This window comes from Panthera tigris, chromosome A1, assembly GCF_018350195.1.
Source record: "Panthera tigris isolate Pti1 chromosome A1, P.tigris_Pti1_mat1.1, whole genome shotgun sequence".
Taxonomy (NCBI): Eukaryota; Metazoa; Chordata; class Mammalia; order Carnivora; family Felidae; genus Panthera; species Panthera tigris.
In genome coordinates, this window is record NC_056660.1 from 226,259,322 (window position 1) to 226,279,556 (window position 20,235).

At 50.5% G+C, this 20,235-nt stretch overlaps 1 protein-coding gene across 1 annotated transcript in view; it reads left to right on the forward strand.

Moving 5' to 3' along the window:
- Positions 1 to 20,235, forward strand: part of ANKH (ANKH inorganic pyrophosphate transport regulator) — a 136,506-nt gene that overhangs the window by 95,282 nt on the left and 20,989 nt on the right. Inside the window, exons 5-8 of the mRNA XM_042997407.1 lie at positions 2,737 to 2,907; positions 4,735 to 4,869; positions 7,251 to 7,343; positions 11,445 to 11,540. Of these exons, the coding sequence (XP_042853341.1) occupies positions 2,737 to 2,907; positions 4,735 to 4,869; positions 7,251 to 7,343; positions 11,445 to 11,540 (495 nt within the window). The remainder of the gene's footprint in view (positions 1 to 2,736; positions 2,908 to 4,734; positions 4,870 to 7,250; positions 7,344 to 11,444; positions 11,541 to 20,235) is intronic.

Below are 20,235 nucleotides of genomic sequence, written 5' to 3' on the forward strand. Positions count from 1 at the left end.
TCTCCTCTCTCCCTCTCTCTCTCTCAAAATAAATAAATAAACATGAAAGAAAGAAAAAAAAACCTAAGAAATTGCTTCCTGGTGTTCTTGAGGTAAAAAACTCAAAATCCTGGTCACGGCCAACAAGGTACTGAAGACCTTTGGCCTTGCTTCCTCTCCAGCCTGGCAGTCTCCTCTTGTCCCCTCGCTTCCTGCACTCCAGCCACGGGTACTCCGTTCGGGGCCTCGGTAGGGCAGAGCCCCCTTCCACTGGGGCTTTTCACCTCAGCCCCATCTTCCCCAGGAGGAAATGTTCTGCCTCAGTTCTCTCCACCTACCACTGACGCCTGCCATTCCTGGCTAGTCTCCTGCGGAGACTGTAGGTCTCAGCTCAGACAGCACCCGGGAAGACGCCCTCCCTCACAGCAGCCTGGCTGTCCTAGCACAGCCACTCTTCCTTCCCTGTGTCAGCGGGCGCTCGCCAGCACCACTGCGTGATTAAGGTCCCTGCTTCTCCACTCGACCGTCCGCTCCCCAGGACAGAATTTGGGATGAATTTATTGATCACTGAATCCCGGCACCCAGTACAAGGCCAGCACAGAACAGGCTCTCACTGGGAAAAATCCTCACCAGTGAGGCCCTAGGTTCCCCCTCAGAAAATAACCCAGTATTTTCGGTGGCTATATCAGACTCAGAGTCATAATTCTGGACTTTAATTGCAGAAGGCCCGTGTTATTTTACTTTATTTCATTTCATTTCATTTTGAGAGAGAGAGCGCGCGCGCAGGAGAGGGGCTAGAGAGAAAGGGAGAGGGAATCCCAAGCAGGGTCCCAGTTGCCAGTGCACAGCCCAGCGCGGGGCTCAAACTCAAGAACCGTGAGATCATGACCTGAGACGAAATCAAGAGTCGGACGCTTAACCGACTTAGCCACCCAGGCGCCCCTGCCCCGTGTTATTTTCAGTTGGCAAACAATGCAATCCACAGTGATGGTGTCTGCTCTGTGACAGGTGCTGGGCCACATGGCATCGAGCTATTAAACGTGCAGGGAGGCTGTGAGAGCCACCGGCCCAGTGCTTCCCACCTTCCCTCGGTCCAGGAGCCAGGTCCGGGCATCTTGACTTCTATCACTGGGCTCTGCTGTATCCTCCGAGAGCGTGAGCGCGAGTGTGAACGTGGCCTGACTTGTGTCCGTTCACATTGTCGGGGCTGCGGGCAGCCTGGCGCGTCCTCGTGGCCAAGCAGTGCCTCTCTCTCCTGCATCCCCGGAGGCTCCCTGTCCCAGTCAGCCTCATGTAGTGGGTTTGAGAATGACAGCCGGGCACGAGATTCGTCGATGCCGTCAACAAACCCCCTCTAGCATCTGATGCTTTTACTGCGTTCAGAAGTTTCTCTGTATTACCCTGCTTTTCTGTGTGTGTTGCCTACAGCAGCGGAAGGCACTCATCCAGTTAATCACGCTCAGTCTCCAGCTTCCTTTTTAACTCTCTGTCATCACTGATCTCTTGGCACTGAAGTGATCAGGATAAGCCTCCTCTGGTCAGGATCACTCGATGGCGGTATATTTTGTACGCCTATTGTTCCACAGATATTTGGCCATTAAAGTCGCTCTAGCTCAGGGTGCCTAGCTGTCTCAGGCGGTAGAGCGTGTATGTGACTCTTGATCTCAGGGTTGTAAGTTTGAGCCCCACGTTAGGTGTAGAGATTGCTTAAAAATAAAATCTTTTAAAAAAAAGAAAAGTCGAGGGGTGCCTGGGTGGCTCAGTCGGTTAAGCGTCCAACTTGGGCTCAGTTTATGACCTCACGGTTCATGGGTTCGAGCCCTACATTAGGCTCTGTGCTGATAGCTCAGAGCCTGGAGCCTGCTTCAGATTCTGTGTCTCCCTCTCTCTCTGCCCCTCCCACCTGTCTTTTCTCTCTCTCTCTCTCTTTCTCTCATAAATAAATAAACATTAAAAAAAAAAAGTCAATGTAGCTCAGGAATCGTCCCCCTCCCCCATTACTTTATTTTTGCACTCAGTATGCTCAGTGCTCTCCTGAATGTGTGAATCCCCAGATGGCTCTGGACAGAGACTGGGCTGCTTGTCTGAGTTTTGCAGACAGGAAGGTTAAATACGTTGTTAAATTTGTTGTGGAGACTCTACAGTCAGTAGAGATCAATACTTGATGATTTTTTTCAATCCCTCTTGACTATTTTTTTGACTTATTCCACCTCTATAAGTTTATATTTTAAATTTTAATTTGGCTTGCCTTATAATAATTAACATTGGTGCCTTTTGCAGCATTTTTAATGAATTGCATCTTGTAAATGTTAAATGTGTATTTCTCTATAGACATCACTGATCACCACTACTCTTTCCTTGTGGACTTAGGGCCTCCCGTGTGGGTTACCTGCGCGTGTCGGGATCCAGGTTCAAGAAGGGCAAACCTTGCCACATCTTTTGGGAATCTAGGAGCCCAAAGTTTCCAGATATTTTTTTTTTAGCAATAACCTTAACGAGATGTGCAGTTACCGTCAAAGAACCTTCGTGGTGAATATGGCAAAATGATCGTGTGCCCTTCCAGTGAACCCCAGGCATCTGACCCTGAACTCTGAGAGTGGCCTTGAGCCTCAGCCCAAGTTTCCGTTCTCCTCCCCAACGTCGGGATTTTCACTCAGAGATGTGTCTCATCGGGGTGCAAGAGGTTGTTGGACTGTGCTGCTGTCGACGGGCTCCATCTTCTCCCCTCTGACTTGCTCTCGTTTTCCTATCTCTCAGGTCGTTTTTGTAGCCATTTTGCTTCACAGTCACCTGGAATGCAGGGAGCCTCTGCTCATCCCCATCCTTTCCTTGTACATGGGCGCCCTTGTGCGCTGCACCACCCTGTGCCTGGGCTACTACAAGAACATCCACGACATCATCCCCGACAGGAGCGGACCGGAGCTGGGGGTACGTCCTTAGAACTCGCCGACACCCCGTCTGTGCCTCCCAGGGCGGCCGAGTGCTGCCCCAGCCCTTTGCGAATTGGGGGTATCCGTAGAAGAAGCACATGCTCCAAGCCGTCGAGTGCTAGGTCGTGGCCACAGGGGAGACGGTTGGAGAATGAAGGGCCCCTGGAGATAGAAGAGGTCTTAGAGGTCGCTGTTCAGCCTCCTTAGTTGCATATCAGGGAGACTGAGGCACAGTGAGTCAGGTCAGGGTGAGTAGGTATAGCAGGTTCGGTTTTTCTTACCCTCTATTGTCAAAAGTCAGTCATTCATCAAAATGGAGCTCCAGTGGGGCCATCCAATAGCGCACGGTACTTGTATATTAATCAACAAGTGTTTTAGGACCCGCAGTACCTTTAAACTCATATTTGGGGTCTTCTTAATTTCACAGCAGGGCCCCAGGCTTTGTTTATACTTTCTGTACGGGCCAAACACAGTTGTGCATTCACGTACCTTCTGTGGAGCGAGCAGAGCCTATAGGTACCGTCGAGGGGCCCAGAAACATTTTAAACAGGGTCTCTATCCTCAAGCCACTGTAGCATACCTCGTCTGGTAGCTAAGACCAACACAGAAGCGACACCCAGACGTGGATCCAGGAGAGCACATAGACCTGCAGACGGGACACAAGGGCCACGGAAGCTGAGAGAAAGGAGATAGCTAGCGATAAGGTCTGAGACGCTGCTGGATGGAGACAGAGCTTGGCCTGCACCTCCGAAGTTGAGTCGGATAGAAGCAGGGTATGATCTTACACCCGTGGCCCAAGCACTTTTTCATCATCAGTGTCAACAGTATCTGATTTATGTATATGCTCATCTGTTCTACCTTCGTTATCAGGTGTCACCGGGCTGTGCTTCCATCTAGCTGTAAGGTAGATATGCTTGGTTCCCTAAGGGCCCGGAATAAGTCCCTGATCCCGCCTTTGACCACAGGTTACCCCTGTCATGTCAGAACAATGATTACATTGACCACTTCCCTCCATCCGAGAGGGCAGGCCGTCAGTAAAACCTGATCTCGTCGTTTCCGTGCCTAGGACAACCACATCAAATTGGTCTTGATGGTAACAATCCATCTCGTAACATTGAGCCACCAGCAAAGGGAAACCAAAGTGGCTGACCTGGTTCCATGATGTAACCCTTCACCTCTGAAGAATCAAAATCATAAAATCACAAAAGCCAGGCTTTAAAGACTGCACACATCTTTACTTTGTAGAATTCTTAACAAACCACATTTTCTTGACCGTGTTCTTATCTTTACGCTTCTGCACATTTACATGACTTCTGTGAGAGCCTCGAGAATAAGAATCTTTGTCGTTGATTTGTACGGTGCCCAAATAATTAGGCGCATTCGCGACCTGACGGGTTACAAAATAAATTACAGTAATTTTTTTACTTCTGAGAGTTACCTCTTACAGACGTGGCTTCTAGCCAGCCCATTTGATGACTTAAACAAAAACTAATTTCCAGCCTGCTTCTCAGGCCATGGAATCGGGGTCTGCCTGAGTTTAGAGCTTCCCTCTTTGGGAAACGGTGATGTGGATCCATCATACTTAAATGTGTGTTTTGATTTCACAGCAGCTTGCCAGCCGTCTGAGTTAATTTCGAGTAAGACTGTACGTTTTGTTTTCATTCAGATTGGCTTGGCTACAGAGGCTTTCCTTATGCCATTTTTTTTTTTAAGTACAATGAATTGACGCGTGATTGACATCAGAAGGAAAAGCTTTGGCTCTGAAGTGTTTCTCCTGTTCTGCTTCTAGAGCCTAGTGACCCTTTCTCTCCATTTCTTGACACAGGGGGATGCAACGATAAGGAAGATGCTGAGCTTCTGGTGGCCCCTGGCTCTCATCTTGGCTACACAGAGAATCAGTAGACCGATCGTCAACCTCTTTGTTTCCCGGGACCTTGGTGGAAGTTCTGCAGCGACAGAGGTAGGGCACTTTCTGGGGATGGGGGGCCAGGGCGGGGAGGGGGAGGCTTGTAGTCACCTCATGAAGAGTGGGGGCGGGAAGGTGGATGCAAGCTTGTTTCTGATCCCTCTTGAGAGCTTCAGTAATCCTGTGGTATTAAATTATGTGACACATTCACACTCAGAAGCCATGAGGGTCTTACAATCATATCATTCCTTCCTTATTTATGAGTATGGAAGGAGACAGCTCCTTCATCGTTCTCATTGGCCATATGAGAAAACAGAGGCGAGGACACAAAACTAGCAAGAAGCTGGGCTGGCCTCAGAATCCAGATTTTCCGCCTCCCGCCCAATGGCCTTTCCGTTTTTCCGTGGAGTCGGCATGATGCTGCTTCACTGTGGTTGCCGAAGACCAGAGACTGTGCCGGGCACAGCAACGAAAACGCCCAGACTGTGAGGGCCGGTGCCTCCATCGTGACCCCGGCCTCTCTCGCCTGTTCATGCTCCGCCTTCCTACACATATGGCCCAGCGGTCACGGCCCTGCGTGCTCTGTGGCAGTCTGCCCTCCTCCGAATGAAGACCTCCCTCATCTACTCACTCACAACTCAAGAAATTTATCTGGAAACTGGCAGCTGCTCCAAAAAAAAAAAAAAAAAAAAAGAGTTGAATCATTTTTTCCATCTCTCAAGGATGGGATGACCAAATAGAGCTACTTCGTTCCTTCCCTCACTCTGCTGCCTTCTGGAGAATCGATTCCGTCTCCGGAAGCGCTGGTCCTTCAGGAGGGCTGGTGGCTGCCCGTGAGGGCCTTCTGGTTTTGCTCGTTGCCTTTGAATGTGTTCTCGGCATGTCTCCAGCCCGGGGTCTCGTGCCAGTTTCCATGTCCTGGGAAGCAGCTCGTGTTGGCTTAGGAAGGGAAGCACATAAATCCCAAGCAGGACACCTTCTCCTGCCTCAGTTGGTTCCTGGATTTTGTGTTTTGGATCGTGAAGGTCATCATCTTGGGTGGCTCCTGTAACCCAGCAGCTTTTTCAGTTAACGACTTCAGTTTTAGTCGCACAGGAAAAGAAAGTACGTGACCCCCGTCACTTCTGTGCCAGAACTCCATCATCCCCTTTAAAAAAAAAAAAATAAGGCAAGTGATGTATTGGAGCCGTTTCTGTAGTGACCTCCATGACCTAGAGGCCCAGCACAGAGGGTACAGGACCCACATCGATTGACCATCTGCTATGTGAGGGCACTTTATGCACATTGAGTTGACCCCCCACAGCCCTGTGTCATGGATGCCGTTATTCCCACGGTTCTGCTAGAGGAACAGACAGGGGGTCTGAGTGGGTCCACACTTCACGCCGCTGGTAGGTGACCAAGTGGAGGTTTGACTCGGGTCTACCACTCTACCCTCACAGCGGTTTCTTCACCCAGCTGGGGACTCGCTTCATGTTCCAGGCATCAATGTTATGTTCATTAAAATAGATGAAGGCTGAACTTCTCTTTTACTAGCCAGCTAGAGCTGAACTCGCCAACACGTGGGGTTCAATGCTTTGTTTTCATACCCCTTCCTTTTCTTTTTTTTTTTTTTTATTTTATTTATTTTTTATTTATTTATTTTTTTAATATATGAAATTTACTGTCAAACTGGTTTCCATACAACACCCAGTGCTCATCCCAAAAGGTGCCCTCCTCGATACCCATCACCCACCCTGCCCTCCCTCCCACCCCCCAATACCCCTTCCTTTTCATTCACATAGGAAGAGAAAGCCTCATTTCCACGGAAGAACATGTTTGGTTTCCTGTAAGAAATATTTACTTAGTCTTCTTAAGTTAAACATCAAAATCAGGCTATCCTGGCTGGACAGATTAAAAGTGAGTTGAGTTGGAAGGAGAGGGCCACAGAGCCACCGCTGGCCACAGCCAGGCCACCTGCAGGAGGAACAAGATGGAGGCATAGAGGCGGACCCTGAGCGAAGACTACCCAGAGAGCAGAGCGGGCTCAAAATCGCATGTTGAGACTCCAGAACTGGGCTAGCCTGGAGGGTTCCATTCGGCTCAATGGAAAGAGCAAAGATCCTTGGTCTGGTGGGCCTGGGTTCAAACTGTAGCTTGTCCAGCCCACAACCCAGAGCTGTTTCTCTTTGGATTCGTGTAAAGAAGATGCATCCTCCTGGTCTCCATGCACTACCTGGGCTCCTGTACCCCCACTCCCATCCATGGTCACAGTGGACCACCTGCCCCTTCCCCGCTTCCCCCGGGGCTGTCCTGTGGCTGGCCAATGCTGTCACCCAGTGTTATCTGTCTGTGGCGGCCACCCCAGAGACGGCTCGTGCTGCCACGGGGCAAACAGCAGCTACTGGAAATTCTCTCAGGGATGTGGGCGCTAATTCTGCTGGCTTTTCCTCTTGTAGGCGGTGGCAATTTTGACAGCCACATACCCTGTGGGTCACATGCCATATGGATGGCTGACGGAAATCCGTGCCGTCTACCCTGCTTTTGACAAGGTGAGAACCCGTGCGGCGTGGTGCCTAAAACACACTCTTTAAAACTAGCTTTTGATGGACAGGCATCTCTGATGAGGAACACTTTGATATTTCCCCGTCTCACCTCCCTCTGTAAGGTTACCGTGGCGTCGAGGGGGTCAAACGTAATTGTGAAACAGTTCCCTCAGGAAATAACAGAGGCTATCCGGCTTACCCTGATGCCAGTTCTCCAATGCCCTCCGAACCGTATCTGCTCTTAGGTGGTTCCTGTTGAGGTATCATTAATTTTTTTGCGAAGGGAAAATGGACTCTCAAGAAAATTGAATACATTGGATTTTGCCTCTGTCTTTTGTTTATTAAATAAAACTAAGACTTTACTGACCTCAGAGCAGATGTGAAGGAACAGACAGGGTGGTGCGCTTGAGCTCCTAGGCTTATGGAGCTCGTTCAACACTTGGGACCATGCGCGCTGAAGTTGTCCACACGGCCGACCTGGGTCCGGGTTGGTTTGGATGCAGCAGACTTTCCAGCTGAAAGCCTCTATGAACAACAGCTCTGCCCCCTCCGCGGCTGCTGGCACCCCCTAGGGAGGCACATAACCCTTCAGACTTGCAGCCTGTGGCCGGGGGGGGGGGGGGGGGGACTGTCCTACCAATCATTTAATTCGTGTCTATTTCATTAAAGCTTAGTTATTTGAACCTATAGACTTTTACAGCAAAACATACCCCCCCCAAAAGATAGTATACGATGTTTTAAAATGAAAAATGGGGAAAGAGGCGCACAACCTGACGTGTACTTTTAATAGCAGCTATTTTGACTTGAACTTCTCCAGGACAAGCTCAGAGCCACGGCCGATACCGCTTTATCTTCCCCCAGCAAGAGTCCTGGGATGTGAGGAGAGGAGGCCTCTTGGCCAGGGGCCCCAGCACATCAGCTCTGGCAGCACAGGCAGTCTGGGCTCTGACTAGCTAAAGCTGGCCTCCCTCTTCCCCTCACCCCAGCCCCCCGCTCCCAGGCTCGCATGGACATGGGAAATCCTGGGAGGCCACGCGAGCAAGGCCCAGCCACAGGCTGTATACGCTTAGCTCTTTCTTTCACACAGCCTCCGGATTCTCAAATGTTTAGTTGTTTGTGAGCTTCTAGAAAAGAGCAATACCTGTGGAGTGGGGCCCCAGAAAGGTTTCCTGTCCAGCTTGCCTCCCTGACCCAGGGCACACCCCCCGCCCCAGGCATCTCTGAGTGGGGATGAGCCAGGGGCGGAGACTCAAGTCTGGAAAGACAGTATCCGCTGTGGGTCCACCTTCTTCTCTGTGTTCTACCAGCAGACTCGTGCAAACACACACACACACACACACACACACACACACACACACACACCCCTCTGTCACACGTCCCCATCCACGGCATCCTTCCACCCTGTACATCCCCCATGGTGTCACCTGCCTCTGTTCCCAGCCCCATACTCACCCGTGAATGGCAGCTCACTTCAGGGATGCCCACCATGCAGCCTAACAAAACAGGGCGGTGGTGCTGCCCGGATCTCTTCACTGGGTGTGGAACCTCCCCAGTGGACTACGAGCTGGACCCACTCCCTGTTTCACACATCAGCATCTCGCAACATCAGGAAGCAGCGCAGCTCCTAAAAATGCTCTGAGAGCAAACTTGAGGCACGAGTGGCTTGCGGGAGATTTTCCTCCTTGTAATTCTTGTGTGAGTGAGTTTAATCCAATCTATTGATAGAAATTGTCGTCTTCGTTTTAAGTCACGTGCACAGAGAAGTAAATCCCAGGGGTGCCTGGGTGGCTCAGTTGGTTAGTGTCCAACTCTTGGTTTCTGCCCAGGTCGTGATCTCACAGTTTCACGAGTTCAAGCCCTGCGTCAGGCGCTGTGCTGACACCAAGGAGCCTGCTTGGGATTCCCTCTCTCTCTCTGTCTCTCTCTGCCCCTTCTCCACTTGCACTGTCTCTGTCTCTCTCAAAATAAATAAATAAACTTAAAAAAAAAAACAAAAAAAATAAGAGCTAAAAAAAAAGAAGTAAATCCTAGAAAACCAAAACGCATAGAAGTCTTCTTGCTAAATTTCTAGCTCTTGGAGACCAAGATTATGTAAGAAAACGTGATGAGAACAGGAAGCACTGAAGAGTCAGAGCCTCCGGGCTGGGGGAGGAAGTCTCATCTGGAATTTTTTTTTTGGCTCCCTCGAAATAATAAAACTTAACAATGTAACACGATACAGTTTCAGCAGGCGCATCCAAGAAAAACTCGGTTTCGTTCGCGATCACAGAGGTTAGGTGCTACGAAAAAATGCCTTGAACGAGCGTGTACCTCCAGCCAGCAACTGGCGTGGCTCAGAACCCTTGTGGGGCCTCGCTCATTGTTCCAGGCATGGCAGGGAGGTCCTCTAAGCCATTCGCGTGAATGCCGTCTGTTTGCCCAAATCTGAGACCCCTCTGTGTGGACTTGCAGAATTTGCTGCGTTGACAATTGAGATCCTTAGCCTCTTTGTGGGCTCCGGCCTAAGAGATCTAACATTTCTTGCATAACTTCTGGTGGCTCCCACTAAATAGCAGCAACGGGGAGCGTTTTCCACTCATGCAGAATCTCTCCGATGTTCAGTTCTCACCCGCGAAGGGCTATGTTGCTCAGCAGATGGGGCAAACAAAACGAAACACGGACGCCAACCTAATGGTCCCTGCTGGTGTGTTCGTTCCAACCACGCTGGCGGAACGAACTGTGGGCGTAGAAACCAAAGCGCACGCGAAGGCTCTGCGCCACGCTGCTGTCCCCCACGGGCGACGTGGCGCTCCAGTGTTGGTTTCCTGACTCTCTGTGGCGCGCCCACTCGGGCCCCTCTCTTGCAAATCCCCAGGGCGGGGGGGTGGGGGGGTGGGGGGGTGGAGAGACTTGCACTCTGCCGCCGCGGCAAACTCTGTTGTTCAGAAAAGTGGATCCACTTTAGAGGCTGGGATGTGGGACACGCAGGCTCAAGCAGAGGTTTGTGCTGGCGGCACGGCACGTGCAGGGGGAAGGGACCAGGGAGACTGCCTGAGCTCCCAAAGTAAAGGAACCGTCAGAAGCTCTTTTCCCAGTAGAACCCGTATCCGCTCTGCTTCTGCGTCTTTCATCCAGCGGGACGCGAGCCAGCAGTCCCGGTTTGCTTCTGTCGGTCGCCCCTGGGACTAACCGGATCCCTTGTGGAGGCCGGGGGGTCTTTTTCTCCGCTGGTGTTCGTGATGGGGGGCCAGGCGCCAGCTTGATCGGGTGTTAGGCCTGCTTAGCAGTGGCGCTGGGATGGTCTGAGCAAGCCTCAGGACGGGCGAGAGGACATTTGGGCCGTCCGCACTGGTTGCTTAAAACCCAGTGTGGCGGCGGTGAGCACCTTCTCCGCAAGAAAGACTGTGCTGAGGGGCAGGAGTCAAGGGGAAGAGTGAGGTGCCCAGTTCTGTGCCCGCAACCGGCGTGCACCTTGCACACGTGCCCCCCTGCAGCGTACCCACCTCCAGAGAGCTCTGGGCTCGCCTGCTTTCCAGGAAGTGGGGCCCCGGGGCACTTCGGGCTATAAGATCAGAGAGGCTTCACGAAGCAGACGGGCTGTGCCCGTGATGTGCCCCGAAGAGGGTAGCTTTGAAATTCAGAAGATCCAAAGAGGCGAGGAGGAACAGAAGCACAGAAACATGAAAACACCAAGTGGGATAGGGGAAGAGGAAGAGGTTGTGTCTGGAATACAAGTGGAGGAGTCTGGGTCAGGGCAGGCAGGGCCGAGAGTGCCCGCTGGTGGGGAGGACAGGGCCCCGAAGGCCACCGAGCTGGGCTGTAGCTTCGAGGAGGTGCCAGGTGGCCAGGAGGGGCCACCCGGGCCGGGGCCCTGGACTAGGCTGGGTGGGTGGCCAGCGCCCAGGGAACACACGCTCAGGAGACACTGCCCAGAGTTCCGTCCAGAACCCCCTCCGGTTCACGTTCAAGTCCAGAAACCTGACAGCTGTCTAAGAGAGAAAGTGACAGCCGTCCTCCCAGCTGTCAGGTGACACCCGTACTTCAGACACATCCAATAAAACCAAAACAAGATGCTCTTCAAGATGCACGTGTGGTCAGGATAACCACTGTCCCTTTCTTTCGCCCTAGAATAACCCCAGCAATAAACTGGTGAGCACCAGCAACACGGTGACGGCCGCCCACATCAAGAAGTTCACGTTCGTCTGCATGGCCTTGTCACTCACGGTAAGGAGAGAGACCGACACCCACCCCCCACCCCCCCGTTGTTGTTTGTGGAAAGGGGAAATGGCCGTTTTAAAGGGAGACGCCTTGTATTCCATACTGTGATGTTATACGGAATTAAATAACAACCTCTTTAAAACGTTGTTGTCCCCAAGTATGAACAGCAGTTATTTAGGAAGGTCATTGAATACAGGAAGAAGGATAGACTTCTGGCATTTCCAGAGACTTCTAAACATGCTGAAGAAGGGCAGACTTTGCCTTTCGTTTTAATAATACTCTTGTCTTCCTGAGTAACTGCTGGCCCATTTTTAAACATCCGGAGTCAACTGTATAAACATCCCTGTCCCTCTTCCAAATCTCGTTGGTGTTATTTCAGTTACCCCCGTAAAAGATCCTTTGCTGATTACGCTTATACCGCTGCTGTGTCCTATCTATTTACTCATCATTCGACGCGTACTTATCAAGCACCTACGAGGTCCCAAGCCCGGTGCCGTTTTCGAGGATACAGCTGTGGACAAGCGGGGATAACAGCACGCACCGTGCACAGCCTAAATAAGCAACGTACATCCTTCCTATATCAACCGCCATGCAATTTAAGTGTGGAAGATACTGTTCAAAAAACATGGATATACATGCTCTATAACCCTAAACACATGGTATATAATTTAAGGTAGTTTGTAGTAGCAAAAAAAAAAGAAAAAAGAAAAGAAAAGAAAAAAAAAACATTTATAACCAAACTTCCATTGTGGACTGTGCCCTTTGAGTTCTAAAGAGGGAGAGGAGAAGGAGGTAAAAAGAAATGCAGGGCTTTTGAACTTAGTTCAGTTTTTCTTGTTTGTTGTGGTGACTACACATTTCCTATTAAGTCCTGTAGAAAGTCTCCATGTATAAAATACAATATAAGTATGTTCCAGAAATGCCGGGGGCACGCAGCTCTTACCATCAGTGACTGATGATGAGGACCTAAGGCAGAAGGGTTGGTTGCCCTGATGAGAGGCACACTGTAACTTTAGCCCTTCTAACTGTTATCAAAGAGATTATTGGGCTTGCTGAACCCTGGGAGTGGTCCTTAAACTCAAGCCCTACACGTGTTTTAAACCTTCGACGGAGGGGCTCCTGGGTGGCTCAGTTGGTTAAGCGTCCAATGGGCTCAGGTCATGATCTCGAGGTCCGTGAGCTCGAGCCCCGTGTCGGGGTCTGTGCTGACAGCTCAGAGCCTGGAGCCTGCTTCTGCTTCTGTGTCCCCCTCTCTCTCTGCCCCTCCCCTGCTCATGTTCATGTTCTCTCTCTGTCTCTCTCTCTCGCTCTCTCTCTCAAAAACTAATAAACATTAAAAAAAATTGAAACCTTCAATGGAGGGGCACCCAGGTGGGTGGCTCAGTCAGCTAAGCGTCCTCCTCCTGATTTCAGCTCAGGTCATGATCTCAAGGTTCGCGAGTCTCACATAGGGCTTTGTGCTGAAGTGCAGAGCCCGCTTGAGATTCTCCTCTCCCTCTCTATCTGTGTCTCTCTTTCTCTCAAGGTAAATAAATAAACTTAAAAAAAAAAGATTCTTTAAGGAAAACCTTCAATGGATATTTTTGCAAAGCCCACCGTTTAATATTTGATCCGTTGATCCAACACTTGAATAGATCATAACAAGGGCAACACGAGACAAATAGCCTGTCCCATCCATCACACATCATGACCTTGTGTCCTCAACCGCCCCTTGACCCCAACCTGCCCCTCCCGCCAGTTCATCCCTCATGAAAGTGGGGGGGGGGGGGAGTAGGGGTGTTGGAAACATAGCCCAGTGCCACCTCACCGAGGAAGAATGTCTGATAGCATGCCTGCTTAGTCAGGACAGGTTACCCCAGGCAACCCTGCTCTCCTATTCGCGTTATTTCTCTATGGTGTGCAGATTTTTCCATAGTTCCCTAAAATATTAGGAAAACAGTGAGCAACCTTGAAACTGTTTAAAAGAGTATTTTAGAAAAAGCAGAGGGAAGGTTTCTATTCCAGGAACAGACCTCAGCTTTTGGAGACTATGTGAAATGATTGGAAGTCAAAAGTTGAGTCGAGTCGGATGCCAGGTGCTATGACTTGGACCTCATCCCTCCCTGAAAGCTAGAAGCTCTGGGTTGTCACTGGTTCTGCAGTCCAGAGTCTGCTCTCCTCTGTCGCCTGTCACTCCATTTAAACATCTCCCCCCAGGTACAGTTGAGCCCGACAGAGAACTTTGCCCGACCGGACTTAAGGTTGTTCCTTCTCTCCTTCGGTGCACGAGCAGTAACCTGCACCTCTAAGTCAAGTGCAACGGGTTTATTTTGACATGGTAATGATCTAGAAAAATGCTTTGATTGCCCATGTAAAGGCTTTTTTTTTTTTTTTCCAGTTTAATTATTCCAATCCTATCCTCTGTAACTGGAAGTATGTCAGGGTAGATTTTCACGGAAATTCGAAGCCCTTCGTTGGGAAGAAACTTGGAGATGAGCTAATCAAAACCCTTAATTTCTTAGAAAAGGAAATGACTCAGAGAGGATAAGTGACTTGCCCGAGCACCTGTAATAGAACCAGCTAGAAGCCAGCCTTCCTAGCCCACTCTCCAAACCCTGCTGGGTCCAGCGAGTAGGAACAGCTGTCTGGCCCAGAGGCTCCAGACGTGGGCGCCATGCTTGAAACGGTGGTTTCTTCCACACGAAAAACAGTAGTATTTGAGTTTGCAGCTAATCAAGCGTCTCATACGTTATCCTTACAACGGTGCAGTCGGCCCAACATCTTGGCCACGGGAATTGTCTTTAAAAGACATGGGGGACAAGTAAACAATTTTTTTAAGTTGAAGTATAATCGGCACACAGCATTACGTTAGTTTCAATTACAGGGTTTTGGTTTTGGTTTTTCTTTCCTAAATGTTAAGCTGTGGCTACAACGTATACGTTCCTTTCTGTAGCACTTTCCGTATTCAGTCTTTGTATCTGTTGCTCCCTGTTGGCTCTGAAGTGCCCGAGGCAGGGTCTGTGACTTAGCCACCTTCTGTCCTCAGGCCCGAGTATCCTATCAGGCACCGAAGGGGCACCATGAACCGTTAATAAATACATCTGTCGATTAAGACTTAACCGTGAGTCAGAAGGGTACTGATAAGCACTCATCCCTGGTGGGCGAGAGTCTCTTATTTATACTCAATTTACCCAACTTTTACCTTTTTTAATTTTTATTTATTTATTTTGAGAGAGAAAGAGAGCACAAGGGGGTAGCGGTGGGGGGAGAGAGTCCCAAGGAGGCTTCGCACTGTCCACACAGAGCCTGATGCGGGGCTCGATCCCACCAACTGTGAGATCATGACCTGGGCTGAAATCCAGAGTCAGAAGCTTAACCAACAGAGCCACCCAGGCACCCTGAGTTTATGCAACTTCTAAAGCTTTCGTAAGAGGCCCTTTACTCTCGAGTCTGGTTTGGTTTTGTTTTTATCATTTTTTTTAATTTTTTTCTTTAATGTTTATTTTTCACAGAGAGAGAGAGACAGAGCATGAGTGGGGGAGGGGCAGAGAGAGAGGGAGCCACACAATCCGAAGCAGGCTCCAGGCTCCAAGCCGTCAGCCCAGAGCCTGACGCGGGGCTCGAACTCCCAGACCGTGAGATCGTGACCTGAGCCAAAGTCAGACGCTCAACCGACTGAGCCACCCAGGCGCCCCATGTTTTTTTTTTTAATTTTAAAACTTCTGAGTGTCAGGGCATCTGACTTCAGCTCAGGTCATGGATCTCATGGTTCATAAGTTCGAGCCCCATGTCGGACTTTATGCTTACAGTGTGGAGCCTGACTTGGATTCTCTGTCTCCCTCTCTCTCTCTGCCCCTCCTCTGCTCGTGTTCTCTCTCTCTCTCCCTCTCAAAATAAAGAGATGAACTTAAACAAACAGAAAACTTAGTGTCAGGAAGTTAATGTAGCAGCGGCCACTGAAACACTCAAGAGCAATACACGTTGTGTTTATCCCAGTGGACGGTATCACGGATAGATTCCCAGCTTCCTGGTGGCACCAGCAGCCTTACAGCCCTTCTGTAAGAAGAACACCTAGAAACCTAGAACTAGAGCACTTTCTGGAGCTCTGCTTCCTGGGGCACACTAGCTCTTCCCCTGGGGTCTTTGAGAAGAGCTGACCCCGCAGATTCTGCAGACACTCAGTGACCCAGGGATGCTGACTGCTTTTCAAAAGCAAATGTGTAACTGTCTAGAACAAAAATCCATCTTTCCATCAGAATGGACTCGCTCTCCAGGCCCTGACATTTTGGGTTCAACGTCTGCCTTTGCCCGTGAAAAATACGGCTGCGTCACTTTAAAAAAAAATTTTTTTTTAGTGTTTATTCATTTTTGAGAGAGAGAGAGAGAGAGAGACAGAGCGTGAGCAGGGGAGGGGCAGAGAGAGAGGGAGACACAGAATCGGAAGCAGGCTCCAGGCTCTGAGCCATCAGCACAGAGCCTGACATGGGTCTCGAACCCATGAACCATGAGATCATGACCTGAGCCAAAGTCAGACGCTTAACCGACTGAGCCACCCAGGCGCCCCTAAAGTATATCTTTTAACGAGCTAACATATTTCCCTTTTATTTTATTTTATTTTTTATTTTTATTTTGAGAGAGAGAGGCAGAGACAGAGGGACAGGGAGAGAATCTCAAGCAGGCTCTTCACTGTCAGCCCAGAGCCCGACGAGGGGCTCGATCTCACGACCGTGACATCATGACCTGAGTCAAAGTCACAGACGCTTAACCAACCGAGCCACCCAGGTGCCCCACGGCTGTGTCACTTTGACAGTTAATCAGAGACTCGTATTCACTACACTACAATGCATTTATACATTCATTCCCTAGTGTAGACTTTCCACTTAAATTCAGAGTATCTGTTCTACTCCAAAAGCTGGTTCTTCCTCACGCCTTTATCCGGGAGTTTTCCTTCAAGAAGGGCAGCAAAGACCCATGAAGATGGACTGGGGAGGTGGGTCGAGTCAAAAAGTAGAAATACTCTTCCCTTAGCACCTTCCTTTTCCTCCTTCAGAGCTGCCTTGGGGAAGAAGCACTGATCGGTGTCATTTGATGGGAGTCAGGGTGAGGAAAGGGGGGGGCACTTGAGTCCCCCCGAAAGGTTATCTTGAAAATGGTAGAACGGTCACATGAAAAGCGATCCCCTCGGTAGCGGCAGGGGTAAGAGACATAATGCCAACCAGTGTTAGCAAGGTGACTGCGGCCTAACGAGCCGGTGTTTGGGGTAAAGGATCACACGGTTCGAAAACACACACAGTGTAAATCGATTCGGAAGACCAGCTGCGTGGTGAGAGCTCTCCGTGCGGGGGCCCCCGCAGAGGAGGAGACACGGCAGACCAGCCATCAGAGCGACACAGGAGGCAGGGCCGCGAGCAGGAGTCTGCGGCTGGTGCTGGGGTCACCAGCAGATGGCCCGGTTTGCCCTGAACCTTGCGGTAGAGCCGTGAGTCTCCGTGGCTTCTGCGACTGGCTGCCGAGCACGGTGCTAATGACTGCGTCCTGACAGGCTGAGTTTGTCCAGCAGACAACCGTGGGGAACACGGGCCGAGGGTGGCGGCGAGGAGCTTGTGGTCAGGGAGCAGGAGCAGTATCCCTTTCTCCTGGGGAAAGGCACTGGTGATCCTAAAGGTACAGAAACTCGGCCTCTTGGTGGCCCCACTGAGTTTATCATGATTCCTTTCTGGATTCTAGATTTGGGGGTAAAATAGAGACCATTAGCCAGGGTACGATGTGTCTTTTCAACAGTCCTTTCAATGAGGAAGAGGTGTCCCAAAGACCAGTTTCTATTTTGACTTCACAGCGGCATTTTAAGAACATTCGGTATTTTCTTGAGTTCCTTTCTGCTCTACTTCTGGGGAGCTGGTGCAAAGAAGGCGGCCTCTCTGCTCCAAGAGAGTTGGAAAAGAATCCACGCAGAGCAGAGGCTTGGCTGCTGCTGGGGCCTCCCCAACCCCCTTGACACAAAATGGAAATGGGCATCCATCCAGATGGATCTTGGCAGGCAGAACCAGCCGGGTACTTTTGTGCAGTGAACAACCTTCACAGTCATACCCAGCATCCCCTGGTCACTGAACCCAGAGACAGTCAGGAGGGGAGGATGGAGGAGTGCTGATCAGAGGAAGGGGAGAGACCACGGGTCAGAAAAAGAACGGAGAGGTTGAGAGTCCAGGAAAGATGGGCAGAGGCAGAGGTGGGGACACAGAGAGGTAGGGAGGATGTGAGGGCCCCAGAGAGCCTGGAGCCCTCACAGCCCTCCAGGGCCCTGCCAATCCTTCCAGTACAAATTGCTGTAAATTTTAGAGGAGCTAAAAAGAGATAGGTTTTTAAGAAACCAGTGAATTTGACACATTGGCAGTTGGCCAAATAGGCTATTCTGTAGGGTGATCTTGGGGAACTGGCCTATTTCGGGGAGGCAGGTATGGAGTGAGATCCTCACCAGGCTTGTCCAGACTTGGTTTTGTGGTCAGATTATGCCAAGGTCATGGGACTGTGCCCGGGTCTCCAGAGTGTATCCCACTGACCTCTGTCACCTTCAGTAGATGGAGGCTGCTTGGTGTGTGTGTGTGTGTGTGTGTGTGTGTGTGTGTGTGTGTGTGTGTGTGTTGCTGTCCCTTGAAGCAGAGAGAGGAGAAAGCCACCAGTGTGCCGGCCGACCACACCGCCTCACACAGTAGGGTACTAAGTGTGTGTGAGGCCGGCAGCCGTTACTACTAAAGCATCTGTTTCTTTTTTAAAAAGTTAAAATAAGTTTCTTTTACTCCGGATCCTCCTGAGCTTTGCTTTTTGATGTCAGTGGGTGGTAAAAAGGGGAAGTGTGGATCTGCACTCAAGCCTGAATCTTCTGTTCTGAGTTGCTATGGCTCTAACTGTATTCGCCAGAAATTCCCTTATTGAAGCCCTGACGTCCAGCATCCCTGAATGTGATCTTACTGGGAAACGGGGTTCAGATGAGGCACTGCGAAGTGAGTGAGGTGGGCCCCTAATCCGTATGATTGCTGGTCTTACAAGAGGGCAAATCCGGACACAGACAAGCCCGGGAGCATGCCACCAGAAGCCAGGCAGCGCCTGGAGTGGACCTTCCCCAGGGCCTGCGAGGGGGTGCGGCCCCATCCACACCCCGATGCTGGACTCCACGACCGTGGGGCAAGAACCTTGGGTTGTGCTGAGCCACCCGGTTTATGCTATTTTGCTACGGCGGCCCCAGAAAACTCCTACACTGACGTGGTCAGGGAAGGCCACGGATCGATCAGCCACACGTGACTATTCAACTACCTGGTTTCTTTTTAAATTCTCCACTCACTGTTTGCATAAGCATCTCCATTATTTCCAGATTCTTCGCGTAAGAATCAGAGTAGCGGATTTGCTTAGAAATGCTTTTCGTTGGTACGGCACTGTCCCCAAATTTCCGTGATTAATTATATCCTCGCAGGCCTGGTTTTTCGGGGCTTTTCTCGGGGGTGGTGTTGACATCACGGCGTCCGATGGGAGCAGCAGTGGGGGATGTGGGTTACTTTGCATTTTGGCTTTGCGCTGCTGTCCCCTAATTGAGTCATCCCGTACACCTCTGAATCAGGCCCTTGAACAGGCCACTGTCCCCAGCACCGAAAAGCCTAAACACATTCCCAACGTCCAGAGAAGGAATTAAGTTGTTAGTATTTTATCCAGTTGTATTTATTCCTCCAAGTTGTCTCAGAACCTCGACACTTCTCTTCTTCCCACTTGGATCTTATAAGTGGTATCTGATTTGGCACCAAGGCGTAGAGATTACTGGTTTCAGCTTAACGTGTCTGTACACACCCGTGTTCTACAAAGAGAAGAACGGTGAAGACACCGCATTCTCCCCGGGGCCCGCTGGGGAGTCCCGATTGGCCCGTGGATCCTGCAGGGACGAGTGTTGGCTGCTGACACCCCCCCCCCCCCGCCCCCGGCTCAGGTGCGGTTGCCAGGCTCCCCGAGGCTTTTCTGGTGCAAGGGCAGATTTATCAGAGTAAGGTGACAGTGTTGTTCCAGCAATGGCAGAGGAACCCGGCAGGGACTGATTCACAGACTTCCAGGAATTGTGTTTGATGACCGTGCCTCTTTTCTTAGTTGTTTTTAGGAGTCTCCGCTTAAAAACAGAACCAGTGTGGAGAGCAGTTTTCTTCTTACACGGTGGGCATGTTACAGTGTGTAGGACTGAGACATGGCTTGATCACATGCATAGGCAGGACCCTCCCAGTGGCAGTTCACAGTAAGGTGTGTGGACAGGGCAAGGCTGATGTCCGTGGCTTGTCGGCTTTCTGATTTCAGCCTGTGCTCACACGCTCCCGGGTACTTGGGGCTCTGAACGTGAGCGTGTTCCCGGTGGCCTGAAACTCTCGGTGCCCTGTGGGATTTACACGGATACGATATGTAAGGGGTCAGCAAAGCCCACGTAAAATACCTCCGTGATCTCAAAGAATCCCACAGAAACGCATGTACATCAAGCAGGGTGTGAAATGAGCACAGCGAGGACATGAAATGCCAGTTGGCCCGTTAAAGGGTCATCTTGTGTGCTTAATGAAGCCAGAGACCGTTGGACCCAGGAACAAAAGAGAACAGTCAGAAACCGCTAAGGTCACGGACGTATTTCACTGGTTGACCTCTCCCAGCTCTTAGGTGACCCCTGCGCCTACAGGTGGGCTTAGAAAGTGACCTGGAAAGCAAA